At 37.2% G+C, this 15,082-nt stretch overlaps 1 protein-coding gene across 2 annotated transcripts; it reads right to left on the bottom strand.

The window, feature by feature from the left end:
• Positions 1-5,985: 5,985 nt before the first annotated feature.
• MRPL42 (mitochondrial ribosomal protein L42) lies at positions 5,986-14,651 on the bottom strand. 2 transcript variants are annotated; one of them, XM_026123224.2, is made up of 6 exons: positions 14,520-14,651; positions 12,751-12,860; positions 9,962-10,025; positions 8,971-9,055; positions 7,466-7,629; positions 5,986-6,169 (listed from the first exon to the last, which is right to left on the bottom strand). In XM_026123224.2, exons 2-6 carry the CDS (start codon positions 12,833-12,835, stop codon positions 6,124-6,126), a joined length of 444 nt encoding a protein of 147 aa, XP_025979009.1. In that variant the 5' UTR covers positions 12,836-12,860; positions 14,520-14,651; the 3' UTR covers positions 5,986-6,123. The 2 variants fall into 2 exon arrangements, with proteins under 2 accessions (XP_025979009.1, XP_025979007.1); XM_026123222.2 differs by having other exon boundaries at positions 12,751-12,916; positions 14,520-14,644.
• Positions 14,652-15,082: the final 431 nt, after the last annotated feature.

The following is a 15,082-nucleotide window of genomic DNA, read 5'->3' as shown; positions in this document are numbered from 1 at the left end:
AAATTTGAAAAGGAATGCAAACCCTTATGCTGCTGCATAAGTGACCAACTGCTAACTAAACAGTGTTCAAGGAATTTTTCCCTGGGACTAGATTATTATTCTCAGTGCCTCATATTAACTGATGCAGAAGATGAAGACCACTGCTGGACCACAGCTCTGATCCACTGTGAGAACTCCTGTAGTTGTGGACTTGAGAAAAATGTTAGTTTAGAAAAAAAGAATACAAAATGAACCTGAATAATGAGAAAGACTAGCAGTATTTAAGAAATACTAATCTTTACATGAGATTATAAAGCTCTGCTTTGCAGGTAGGAAACATGCCTGTACAATAGGGTCATGCTTTAATAGTTTAGATTTTTACTTAGGTTAGTATTTAGTCGAGTTAGTTTTGAGTTAGTTTTGAGTTAGGTTTTTTTTTAGTTATTTCTATATGTTAATGACCTAATGCAGCAGCCTAATTTAACGCAGTCACTTCTCATTGTTCATTTGAATTTTCTGTGATAGTTATGTGGTTAACTTTCAATAGTTTTGGCAGAAGGGATTATGAAAATCAGCTCTTACAGATTTTTTTTTTTCTACAGCATCTCACACTTTGCTGGTATAGATGTTTTTCTGCTGAAGGACTGTGAACTCTGGTAGCAGTCAAGAACAGCACCATTTAAAATGGTAAACTGCATCTGAGCCAGTACCGTTGTTTCATCCTGACAAACAGTAAACTGAATATAAGCATGCCTATTTTCTTTATTCATTATTTATTTGATTTTCACAAAGGGAAGTTGGCAAAGTTGCTCAGTTCTGTTGGACATTCCCACCTCCCATATTGCCTTTATGTGATGAAAAAGTCCTAAAATGTGATACATTGATTATAATTTCTCACTTACATCATGACACTTAACAGATCAGGATTCCAGGCACAGCATTTACTTCTCTAAAAACCATGCAACACAAAATTGCTGGACAAACATGCTTTTTGTTTGTACAGCTTCAACATAGCTCCTTTCTGGTGTTGTACAATGTTAGTGACTAAACATAGAATGAAACACAAAAATGCAATTGCTTAATTGTTATCTTATAGAATTAGAGGGTTAATTAAATATAAGGAAGTGAGAAATCCTGTGTTTTCAATAAATTGTGTGTGCATTATCCTTTAAATTATAGAGAAAACAAAGGACAGGAAATAAAAAAAATCTGCTTTAGTGAAGGAAAGCATCATTACAGTTTAATACACCATTAGTGAACTATTCTGTTAGTTCAGCAAGAGACCACCTATTCAACAAACCACCTTACTGACTTTCCCACCACTGTATTTACAGCTTTTGTATATGGGCTACATGCCATTGAGGTCTAGCAGAAACAGCAAGAATGTTTTTATCCTCACTGTAAATGGAGTGGTTTTTTTTAATATATATATGCTCCCCTTAGACTACCAAAAAAACACAGTAAGAATCATTTCCAATAAGTCTGGTCTTTGTTTTCTAGTAAAAAATACAGTCTCTAAGGACAAAATTAGTTTGCTATGATAAAGACGAGAGGTGGAAAAAGCATCTCCAGAGAGCAATGATACTTAGATGGACTTACACTCAACACTTGTTCTAAATAAGAGGAACTGCCTTCTTTAGATACCGTCTTGTGTTGGGTGACTCTAAGGGAGCCTACAGAGATTAACTCAGGCTTAGATGTCCAATTAGTAGATGTCGAAAGAAAAAAGATGGATCCAACTTCTAAGTGTTGTAAGTAAAGGATTTGTCTGAAGTTCATTCTAGTGAATGAGAGCAATTGCTTTGTCTGGTGAGCTTTAAATCAAATAATTTATTACATTGCTACATTAAAGCAAAATGCGCATCGGCAGTTACAGAAGTAGAACGTGACCTATGTTTCTGTGATCCCTTTATCATATAATCTTAGTGTTTTGGGGCTGGACTGAGCATGTGAGAAAATTACAGCAGAGCAGATGCTAAAATTCATAAAGATTGGAATAGCTTAAAAATGCAGTGTTGGCTTCAAACAGTAATGATTACTGAGACACACAAAGGACCTGCAGCAGTGATTTGTTTGTAGCATAGCAGAATTTAGAGACGGCAGTTGAAACTCAGACCTATTCTGAAAGGCAACAAAACAGATGAGGACTTTTCTCTAGGGCTGAACAGCTAAGCTTGTGAGGCAGAAAGGCGTGGATTGCTACACCCTCCATTTTAACGATGAGGAACTGAAGCATAAAGACATAAAACTTGTCATATGGGCATATATAGCAGTCATGTCCCATAACTGCTCCACTGTTGGCTCTTTTTTTTTCCAGAACCAGGAGATTTGTCCCTTTTTTTTTTTTATTATTATTATAAGCTGTACATTTAAGCTATACATTACAAAAGTCCAATCAGTGAAAGCAAACAGACAAATCCTGCAAAAGAACCTTTGACTTTTTTGAATCCAGCCATTCTCAGACCTCAGCTTGTGCCGGTATTGGTGCAGTCAGCTAGAAACTTCCCTTTTTTAAGTACTTACCAATTTACTAAAGAACTACTAATGCCTGCTCCTCTTACAGTGTTAAACTCGGTAATGCAGCTAAATTCTCTGGGTTCAGACCCATCCCGTTGCGTTGCTGTGTAAGGTTGCCTCCTGGTGGTAGGACCAGGAGTCTGCAGAATGATGAAATTTGCACGTGGAAAAGGCAACACTGTTGCTTCCTTTTTTATAGAGGTCAAAGTAGAGAAAGTGAAAGAACTTCCCTTTCACTAGGACAGCAAGATAATTCGGGCCACTTCAATTACACTTACATTTGAGGACAAATCTTTTGGTATTTGATTGGAATTGAGTCTTTTGAGGGCATGCTTGCAGCCAAAGCCTGAGGAGACTTTTAATGAGGCAAAACAGAAAATATTCAGTAAGATGAAGGAATAAAGAAAACCCAACTGTGCAGTATCCAGAGCAATGAACCCTGTAAGGTCTGAAACACTAGGTAACTACTAGATAGAAAGCAAATAACCAAGTGTCTAAAGTTGGATACAAAGACACCAAAGCAGACTTATAATTTAATGAGTTTTACAAAACTTTTTAACTACAAAGTTAATACAAGGACCAAGGGCAACAAAAGCAAGAAAGAGAAGTCTCAACTGACTTTTAAATGACCCATCCTTTTGGATAGAAATGGGCAAACAGATGACTTTCTAAATTAAAATTTTCAAGTGAAAAGAAACAAATAGTTAAGGATCACAGCTGTAGAAGAGGATTCCTTATGTTGTTGTTCAACACTGAGAATTGGGAGGAAAGCTAGGGATTACTGTGGAAACAGGATTCTAAGTGGGTCATGCTTTGGATCACGCAGCAGAAATGTTAGCATAAAAGAACACAGAAAGATTGAGGGGAGCAGTATAAAGCAGAGAAAGATAAATATCCATTTAATGAATTATGTAATAACAAAATGACAAAAGTGTACGTATAGTGAATGTGTGTTTTAAACTGTTTCCAATAATGGGTCAGAAGAGGAAATAATTTAAAGATAGCAGTCTAGTATATAAGTGACATTTTTAGCCCCTAGGTGTCTGAAAATGTCTAAAAATGTCTGGAAATCATGGAGAAATCCAAAATTTCTACAATGTAAACTAAATTTGACAGGCAAGAACAGACAAACACAGTGAGTAATAATAATATGGTAACAAAAAGGTTCTGTAACTCAAACTGTCTTAATAGTATTTGGCAGCAATAAATAAAAGTATCTGTGGGAGGGAGGAAGAAAAATATTTGAAAGTATAAATTAATCCAAAAGATGTTTTGTCTTAATTTGGAGTAAAGTTAAACAGGACAAATTAGGTGTTGGTTTTCCAAAAATAAGGGGATTACACTCATTCTTCCTCCTCAGCATCATCCAATGAAGTGCACATACTCCTGCTGTTCCTCTTCTCCCATTTAGATCAAGGCTATACTTATACTAAAAGCAGTGAGCAATTACTGAAAAATCATCATAAACCAATCACTTTTAGAGTTTTCCATAATTGTCATCCAGGCATTTCAGATAAAAGATGCACAACATATTTGAGGAATACCAGCAAGGGAAATGATACCAGTTAGAAAAGCAGATGGCCATTTCTAACATGGCAATGCAGTTTACACCAGGGGAACAGCTAGCCACAAGGTACCTCACCAGCCAATGTCACTGCCAAATAGTAGCTGAAAAATGGACATTACTACAAATAGATATACTCCGAATGTCATTCATATTAGTAAAATTTTCAAAGGCATTAATTTGCTTTTTGTAAGATATTAAGGTGTAGAAAAAAATACATTAAAAAATCTAATTAGATTAACTAGAATTATCATGTTAATCACATCTCCTAGGACTCTCATTTGGAGAGACACTCAATTTTATACAGTGGAACATACCAAAACACTTCAAAATTGAGACAAACTTTCCAGTTGGGCACCAACATCAGTACTGTGCAGCATCAATTGATGCAAGTACTAAAATTTGCTTTACCATTCATTTCTAGAAACTATTTAAAAAGTGATATTCCAGGCTGAGAAAGAATTACTTTTCTCTTTCAACTAGAATCACGGACTAAGCAGCCATCTGCTTCACAGACACAGTAGACATTTCTTCATGACAGAATGTTTGTTATCATGTAAGCTAAAGATATCATATAATATGGAGCCAAAGTCACTGGGCTAATGTAGGATTAAACATGGAATCAGATATCTTTAAAGCTTAACAGAAAGTGGAAGCACAACTATTTTGTGCTGTCATGATAACCCATTATTAACTGTCATTAGGATTTTAAAATGCATTAAAAAAAAAAGAATGAATACTTACACTAGCTTTATGTACGATTTTCCACAAGTATTTAAAGGGTGTCTTTTTGAATGCATATAACAGCACTTTTACATAATTAAATCATTCAAGAAAAATAGGATATTTAGTAATAACTGTAAAAATTGGTATTCTTTATATTAACAGTGACCAGGAGTAGAGACTTTATTTGGTACTCAATTTCTAGGCAAAATTTACAGGTAACACATGCTGTCAAAATAACACCAGACTAACAAGAAAACAAAAACAAAAACCACACAAATAAAAACAACCCCTCCCACCACCACCTTACTAGCTTATCCAAGCCAGTTTGGAAGGAAAATACAATCAAAATGAACAGCAGATATATGAGCTAAATTTTTTCCTGATTATTTTACAGGATCCGCTAACAAGACTCAGTGAACTCAGTGGGATCTCTGCAAAGGCACAGTGCTCTAAGCTAGCTCTTTCTATCAGAAGAGCTGATGCCTAAAACCATAGACAGGAGTAAAGAATCTCATATTTCCTGAGAAAGATGGTAGATGATGTAGAATGTCTTAACATCAGAAACCTAAAGTATTTAAGTTATGAAGTAGAATCTAACCACACATATGGAATTTAAAGCATTTGAGAATACAAAGGGGGAGTATTGGTCCTTTATAAGCTAGAAAGAACCGGGAGTCTTCATTGATTACCCAGCTAAGGCAAAGAACACCTCCTCCCCTGAGCGACAGCTATGCAATTTATATGTGAGCGTAGCATCCTTATCAAATAAATTAGATTAAAAACACACACGAAAAAAGTATTCCAGCTATTTGGCATGCTGGATGATTTCAAAAGGTGAGTTATTATGCCTTGGAACATGAAGTTTAACTGAGTTGGCCAGTCTTCAGTAAATGATTATAACCTTAAATTCTTTAAACCTCAGTATTCAAGCTCACCTGCATTTCAGTTAATGGATTTCTAAAAACACCCACGAAGTGTCCAGCTGCGTGTCTGAGATTCTGACATACTACTTTTATGCATTCGACTTTACAACTGATAAGCCTCTGACCTAGTTTAATCAGAACACTGTATCACCTGCTACATCCTTTTCAAAGACTAGTATATTCACTGACCCAGCAGGTACAATATTCTCACTGAATCCTTATTTCATTTGTGCAGTTCTGCTGTTTTTCTAGTGTTAACTAGTTGAAGTAGAAAAAGAAATTGTAATCAAGTTTATTTAGATAAGCACAGTTTACTTAAAACACTCATGTAGAGTTGATTAAACCAATTCCACTTTCTGGATTTTTTATTTCCAATAAAGATTAATAACAAAGTCCTGATGAACAAGAAGTTAATTATCTGTCTTTAGGAGGATTAAGATTCTTGCGTCTTCTGTGATACCTAAAAGAAAAAAGGCCTGCAGTGAGCACAAATTTTGGAAAGTCTTTGATTTTCCTGATTTTTCTTCCCAGACAGTATTATAGAGGTTATAGAAGTAAACAAAAAAACCAAGATACACAAACACAGCCCATCACTGTTCACTAGATGTTATCTCTGTTGTTCATGAAGTTACACAATAGTACTCATTTCTATTGCTACATGTGCTAAAAGAACACAATAATCCAATCAGTTCTACAGTTCAATAGGTACAAAGGTTGCTGTTTATTCTTAATCCTTTGCATGAAGTTAATTCTACTGTGATCAGCTTTTCCTTCGTCAAAATGATTGCTGCAGAAGAAAGGATTTATGTTTAAGGGTGTTATGTCAGACTGTACTTTAAATAGTATACTATTTTCATACAAAATAAAAAATTTCTTCCCAACAAAAATAAATCATATCTTCCTCTAATTGCCCATCCTAAAACAAGGAAGATACAGTTTGATGCTCATTGAGGTGACAGCTACCCCTTGGCCATGAAGAGTCTCACCACTTCATTCCTTCCATCTACTCCCCAAATAGGATAATTAAAAGTTTTCCACAGATACAAAAATTCTCCCTGTATCAACTCTCAATAGCTATAATATTAGCAGTTGCCATGAGGTATAATAACACAGACTGGGAAGGAGCAACACAAACTAAAATGTCCTTTTTTCCAGTTGTATATCTGAATCTAGATAGCTCCTCTTCAAGCTTAAACTCAGCCAGGCATGTTTGTTCCCCTGCTTTTACTGGCTTTCTGAATATGAGATACACCAAGGTATACTTTTCACCCTAGCAAATGAAAAACGAAACAAAACAAACAAAATCCCCAAACCCCATGCACACTGCAATCGTCTGAAATGCATACCATTGAATTTTTCTGAAAATTAAGGAATAGACAGTGTATTTTTTCAAGCTGTAATTGGTTTTGTCCATCAAGGGTATTTTACCTAAGATTCTCTTATGCTAATTTCACCTATGCAACATTAAGTAGCAATTTTCTCACTTCATCTTGTTAACTAATGGATCAGACCTTTTTTAGTGATATATTTTACCAAAAATACCTCTGCCCCCTTTGATAGCCTTTACAAGTCAAAACTCTTACAAACAATAGTCTTCCATTTACATAGCACTACATTTAGATTTTTATGTAGCAGCCCATGTGCTAAGAATATCTTGGTTCACATAATGAATTATCCTGGGCTGAATCCAGTCCAGTTAAATCATTCTTATATTGTCTTTTACCTCCAAAAGGACAAACACTGAAAAAATACTTACTGTCCCACTGGATACCAGCGATGTTTTGTTGTGTAAAACATTTTGCTGAGCTCTTCAATTGTAAGACCTTTCTTGTTCTGTAGCTCCTTTTCATCCAATCTGGATTTCAATACTTGATCATGGGTTTCTTCTCTATTATTCACTGGATCCGGCCGTGGTATGGGCTACAAAAATAATTGTGAATATATTTCCTTCCCTCCACCTCCTCTTTTTAAAGGAGAGTAAAAAGTCAAGCTATATTGGTAACTAACATTATTATCTACTCTTAAGAGCTGTATTCCTTTGGAAGAATATTTGCAAGTGTAAAGGCTGTCTACCCTCACTCCAATGAAAAACAAAACAAAACAAGAACTCCCCACACACACTGCCACCGTACAGCACAGTTCTAGAAACATCTAATTACTCCAGGAGCTGGAGCTGATAATTACCCTACCCCTAAATCAGCACTTCAGTCATCACTGTTGCTGTTCTCTCATGCTTACAATTCACTAGCTGAATCATACGCTCTGATTCTACTAATATTATTCCTATTTATAATTTATTCATGTTATCATCATTTACCCATGGTGATAAAAAGGCTTTTACCTGATTTGTATCTTGGAGCAGAATGTCACTTCCTAACTGCGTATTAGCTGACAGTAAGACATTTGTTCTCAATTTGTAACTTAACTACTGGCACCATTACAAATATTTTTCCTTGTCCTTTACACCCCATTTTCTTAAAGACACGTAACTGACACACCCACACACACACACCAGTAGGCAACTTACAGGGAAAGAGCACTAAAATATTTTATGTTTTCAATTGAGAATTTTCACAATTATGTATTTCAGCAGCTCAGCTACTGCTGCAGTATTTTACTAGCACATGAGAACTGGGAAGTAAAACTGACTACAAAAGTCTATCCAGACTTACTTTCTTCAAGCTGAAATGTCAGGAACTTACAGAGACTACTACTGACAGATAAAACTTCAATAAATTTAAAAATGTAAAGTTTTTAGTGGGGTTTTTGATTCCCAAATGCTGAATGGAATTTAAAACTGCTAGAGTTGAAAGCATCAGTAGCACTTCTGCATATCCTTTTCTCCAGACTGCTGCATCTGTACATAGTAGGTTGAGCAAACTATAATGCACCTCAAACATTGCCCATAGCACCTAACCCCTTTGAAAAACACGCTCTTAGACAATTATTATTTTTTTCTGTAGTATACAAGTATTTGATTGCCTCACTTCATTCTATCTCAGTTAATGTACATTGCAGTATCTGAGCATTTCTTAACTCAAGTCTCCCTTACTTCAGCTAGAAATAAACTCCTCCACATGACAACAGCTGTATTCATCGTTCACTTACTCCACACATATGCAGGTCATGTAATAAAAAGTACCTCAGTATTCCTAATAATAATAATAAAAATATATATATATAGATGCCCAAAAGACTCAAAACTAAGAATGCTTATATTTTCACATGAATAGGAAATATAATTCTGTAAGTTGGACATACTTTTGTATGCTCATATGGAATCTCAAGTGACGGGTGGTAGCAGACGATTGTCTTCAAATCTGATGTCACTGCAAGTTCCACTTTGCTATAAAAATAAAAATTTACGTTCACCAATATACACCATACAATTTTCAGAAATGCTGAGTGACTGAGCAGCCCGAGTCCCAAAGGAAAACAGATTTGGTCCTGCATTTAATAATTCTCAAGGATCTTATACAAAATAAACTCTTATTAAAAAAGGGGAAGTGGAGAGGGGCACAAATATATGATCTGAACTGCCTCATGTTGTTTTCCAGACATTTTCATGTTTCTTTCTAGATGGAAAGGAAGAAAGGCTTAAAAGAAAGCATTGAAGATATCTGGAAATATGGTTTGGAAAAAAGTCTGTAAGACTATGAATAATTACATACAAAACTGTAGCAGACAAGAATAATGAACATTTAGGGTTCCAATTTTCATATTTCGTAGATGATGAGCATGAAAAACAAAGTTCTACTGAGAGGTTCCTTGAGGGAGTACGGCTCTTTTCTGCTCTTCCTTCCCTATTAACTTTTATGACACATTAACTTCCCAATAGCCTTCTATGACGCAGATGCTGTGTTCTTCGCTATGTTTGTATTGTCTTTTCCAGTTTCTACTCAAGTTTCCCATGCAGCAGCATGAAAGTGCCTGAACATTTTCCAAACAACTAGCATCAGTGAAAAATGATGACTCTAATTATTTTTGCTCTTCCTCAAATAAAACTACAGTGGTACTATGCTCATTACCACATTCAGAATGTGAACCCTGCATTTCATTATGCTCAGTTTTGAAATATTAACTTCACAATTATTTTGATCAGAAACAATACTTTGGTTAAGGTTATAATATGTATCCCAAACTGACAGAAGAGGTGTTTTATACCATCATATGGTAACTTCATGACAAAGCAAGTAGCTCTAGAATAATTGCCATATGAAAGCCATACATCAGAGCAGATTTACGTACATACCAATTGTAGTCGTCAGGAAGAACCGAGTAAGTAGATTTATGGCAAGGATGACTTACAGCTCCACCTGCAAAAACAAGTAAAGAACACTAATGTAAAACAAACAAATCTGTGCCAGATTTAAGAATGTCAAGTTTACATTTTCATTCTGTTCTAAGAACCAAAGTCTTAATCAAGGATTATAATCATAATCAGTTTTAGATAATTAAAAAAAACCCAACTGTCTAAATAGAAGCTCATTTTACCATTCTGATTTCTAGTGCAGTCATGAATACAGTATCTAGTTAGCTACACCCTAGAATTAACTTTCCCCTGTACTGTTTTCCTGGGGGGGGGAAATCACAGTATAAGCAAAATAGTTAGAGGTTTAACCATCAGAGTATATTCTTTACACAAAGAAAATCAGCATATGAGCTTACAGAGAAGGTTTATCTAAACTGGTAGTTTTTAAATTCATAATAACAACATTTTTTGTATTTTACTGGAGACTGCTATATATACACTATACAAAACTACAGTGTCTCAGCTGATGTAACACTAGAGAACTTTACCCCCTTCCCCTGGTTCCTGTTGCTCCAGTGAAAGCAATCACAAGGATTACAAGTAGTAAAGAAGGCCAAGAGCATCCTGGGCTGCACTAACAGAAGCACACTGGGTAGACTGAGGGAAGTGATTCTCCCCCTCTACTCAGCACTTGCAACCACATCTAGACACAGCTTTGCCCGCCTTCAGTAGAGGAAAGACATTGATAAAATGGAGAGAGTTCAGTGAAGGCCCACCAAGTTGGCTGTGGGCTGAAGCACCTGCCTGTGAGTCCTGAGAGGCTGAGGGACCGGGGCTGATTCAGCCTGGAGCAGAGTCAGCTTCAGGGGGACCTAACAGCAGCTCCCCCTTGCCTATGAGGAGGGTAATGAGGAGAGGGAGCCAGACTCTTCACAGTGGTGCATGGTGGGACAATGAGAAACAACAAGCATAGGCTGAAACACAAGAGGTTATGACTGAATATAAGGAGAAATTTTTTCCCTGCCATGGGGACAGTCTATCGGTGGAACAGGGGCCCAGAGAGGTTCAGCAGTCTCCATCCTTGGAGATTTTCGAGACCCGACTGGCCAAAGCCCTGAGCAACCTGGTGCAATTGCACAGCTGACTCTGCTTGGAGCAGGAGGTTGGACTGCAGATCTCCTGAGGTCCCTTCCAACTGAATTTTCCCATGATCCTAGTTCAATTTTTTTACTGCAAGTACATAAGGTGTAGTATACACCTTAGTAATATTCCTTTTCACAGAAAGTACAACATGGGCATCTTCCTCTCCACAACCTGTACATACGAAGGCCTAAGATGGGCCTACAGGGCCTCTACATTGGAATCTTACTGGCAAACCTCTTTCCTTATTGCCAGAAGCTGGTGGGAGTCCACATTTAAGTTCCCGAGTCCAGTGTAGCTTCTTCTACCACTGTGCTTGAAGACCTGACTAACGTTCACAAGAAATAAATCCCTTTTTGGAAATAGAAGGGCCAAAATTTGCTAGATCATAAAGCAATTTCAACTTTTTTCCTGCTGTGTTTTAATACAAATAAGATTCTTCTTGACAGGTCACTGCACAGGGGAGGGCGTATTCATCACGGTAAAATTGGGAAGAACGGAAGAACCAAAATAAATTTTCACATGAACCATTTTCTGTTAGAAATATTTTTAGAGTAATGTTTAAATCTCTATTAGCACTGTCACACTTCAGCTCTTCCAAGTGAAGACATTCTTAATAATTACCAGGAATTGTTTTGAAATAAAACCTAGCATTTGGCAGTTACCACTTCTATACTCTATAAACTTACAGAACACAGGCAGGTATGAAAATCCCTGCTAGTAACTATAACATAGTCATCTCTGTGTGACTATTTTTTTTATGATCATGACACTATACATTGAAAGCAGGTTTTTCTTCTATAAATGTAAGCTTCTTATGCATCTTCAGTATAACTTTATTTCTCCATTCACATACCAGTTCTGAGCCTTGTGAATTTAACATTTTATTTCATGGTATTTTGCATTTTCAATATTTCCTACCTAATTTAGATACATTAAGCTACATTAATAGAGGGCACTCTTTTTAACTGTAAAAATACTTGTCACTACTAGAAATAGAGCATCCATACCATGTTTAAGAAATATGCTCAGAAAACACTGGTGTGTATTTGTTATACCACATTTAAGAAATATAGGACAAAGTTGAGATCTAGTACGGTATTACTACAAGTAGTTCATATTTTTCTCTCATTGCCTACCAAATTCTAAAATTTAACATGTTCCTTGTATTTCCCCTATTCCCCTCTTTTCTACTACCTTGACTATCTCCCCTACATCTTTCTATTGAGCATCTAAAATTCAGACAAAATCTAAGAAAGAACATTGCCTGTTTTTACTTGTTCTCTGTTTATTTAAAATAATAAAGATTTTACTGTAGTCTTTTCCCAGCACTGTTTGTAAGTCTGAAAAATCAAATTTAAATCTTAAAAGACAGTATTTTACTACTGGTAGGAGGGGTATTATTTAAAAGTTAATTAATAAATTACATAAGTGTTATATGTAGACACTGGAAACTTTAAAAACAACCAAATCAAAACATCTTTAATTATTAACAGAGAACACTAAGCATCAGGCTTGATCCAGTTCAAATAAAAATTCATTTTCATGCTTCTGTTACTTTAGACACTATTCTGGATTTAGTATAGAGAAGAGCCTCTGAAAAAACAAATTTTAGTATAGTACTCTTATACAATATCATCACTACTTACTCTGTACTGGGGCCTGTTTACAGACTGCCAATGAACGCATCCAAAGAATACCAGACCACACAGTTCTACGCGATGCTGTTGCCATGCTGACAGCAGACAGGAAACCAGTCCTGGACAAGACAGAACCAAATTGGAGACTGTATCCTTCTTTTCTGCAGAAAACCCTCTGAAAGAAACAGGTTTTGTAACTGTTCAGGAGACAAAAGACTGACAATTTAATTGACTTAAGAAGCCAAATAAAACTTGTGCAGCATATTACTCATTGTTTGGCAATTGCTTAGAAGTCCTTATGATTTAAGATACTGGCATCTGTCTCCTGAACAGTCAAATACGGTATGCAATTTTACTTAGTGAGAGATACTCTTTGAAGATGCATTATTAACTTAAAAAGCTTCCAGATTTCCAAACTCAGGTCTTCTCACAATTTTTCTTCTGTTACTTCGCAACCCAGATTTTCCATCCTTTCTTCTGCAAACTACATGGAATTATTGCTGAAACATGATTGTCTTACTCATGATGTAAACATTATCACCCAGTGTAAAGGATTCATAAATAACACTTGTCTAATCTGATGCCAACAGTGGCTCAGAATTTACAATTAGCCCTGCAAATCTAAGTCAGGAGATAAAAGTTTGATATGCATGTTATGGACAATCCATGAATGTAAATGAGTTTGTTGCAGTTTACAAACTTTCTAGATAAAGTTGGTTCCATCATGTAGTTTCAAAAGCAATATGCATGATAGCTATGAAATATCATTTAGAATACCTCAAATATTACACCGTTTCACAGAAGCAGAAAACCACACAAAAACCCCAAGTTTTCACTGTCTACCAAAACAGTTCTAAAAGTAACTTGCAATTTAAGATGCTGACAAAATCACACCTGGACAGTGTAATTAAAGACCTGTACCTTAAAGTTTTTTTTTTTTTAACTACTTAGCTTTTAACATTTAATGACATAGCCAGAAACATCTACTTTACAAAATTTCTCCAAATAATTATTCATTGTTTTCTTTACCCATGAGGGACCTGACTGGAATTAGAGAACACTGGCTTGTACAGCATCTGTAAGGCTGCTCATTACTTGCCTTTGAAATCATATTAATAAATACAGTGTCAAGAACACAACGTGGATCTGGACCATCTTGTCAAATGACAGGCTTCGAGCAGTGGCTAAGGCTCACCTCAAAGACCACTTGCCATTTAAATTCAGAAATTCTCACCCCTGGCTGAGAATCAGGTTAGTTAAGGTAGCAGTACAGCATTACTTTGTAACACAGAAAACGCACAAAAGGTGCGTCAGCATTAAGCAGGAGCACTAAACCTGACATTTGTAGGGTTACAGAAGATCTTCGACTTAAAGAAGATCAGTTGTTAATACATCAAAATGGGCAAAAGTGAGCCTGCTCTAAAGTCATTTCTGGGTTGGAAAAAAAAACCATAAAGCGAAACACAGCATAAATTAAGTGATTTAATCCATCCAGGACATAAACTCTCTGCCTCTTGGCTCGTTTCGAAATCTAGCTTGTGATTTCACTGCATCATTCGGGCACGCTCGACGATTAATAATAAGTAAATAAATGTATAATAAAAACGGCTTGCACAGCACGACCCCAAGCCGAGGCACCCCCGCCTTCGTGCCCCCCTCGGCGACGGTTTGACCTGCCGGAGCCGCTCCCGTGAAGACGAGCGTTTTCCTGGCGGAGAAGGCGACAGTCCCCCTCCCCCCCCCCGCGGCCCCGCCACCGCCGCGAGTGCAGCCGTTACCTGCCCCAACGGCACTGCTGCCTCACAGCAGCCCGCGCGCCGCGCCGGAAGCGGGACCGCAGAGCCTCCGGTTCCCGTGGCTCGCCCCGCGGCACGCCGGGAGCTGTAGTCCCTCGAGGCCGGCGGGCGGGGCCTGCTCGGCGCGGGCCGCTCGCTGCCGCCGCCTCCCGCCGGTACTGTTACAAGACAACCCTGAGAAGCTCAGAAAGAATGTTTGAAGTAGGTAGATTTGGATAACTTCTATCTTAGATAGAATTTGCTTAGCATGAGTAGCCGCACACTTGCTTAGCGTGAGTAGCTAAATTTGCTGAAGCCTTAGGCCGCGCTCCTAGTTCGGTAAGAAAGGGCCCCAGAGCTGGTGCAGGCTGGAAAGATAAGGGAGTTACAAGCAGTCTGCATTCCTGTGCCCCACTCTCCAAAAGGGAGGATGCCAAGGCTGAGAAATAAGGCCTGTTTGGGCGCCAGGACCTTGGGAAGCAAAGCTTCCTCTCACTGTTGAAACAGTGCTGATTAAGGGGTCTGGATTATGTCTTCTTCCTCAGGGCCTTGGGAGATAACACCTA

This window comes from Dromaius novaehollandiae, chromosome 1, assembly GCF_036370855.1.
Source record: "Dromaius novaehollandiae isolate bDroNov1 chromosome 1, bDroNov1.hap1, whole genome shotgun sequence".
Classification (NCBI taxonomy): domain Eukaryota; kingdom Metazoa; phylum Chordata; class Aves; order Casuariiformes; family Dromaiidae; genus Dromaius; species Dromaius novaehollandiae.
Note: the sequence above shows the minus strand (reverse complement) of the source record. Positions and strands in the feature narration are given on the sequence as shown.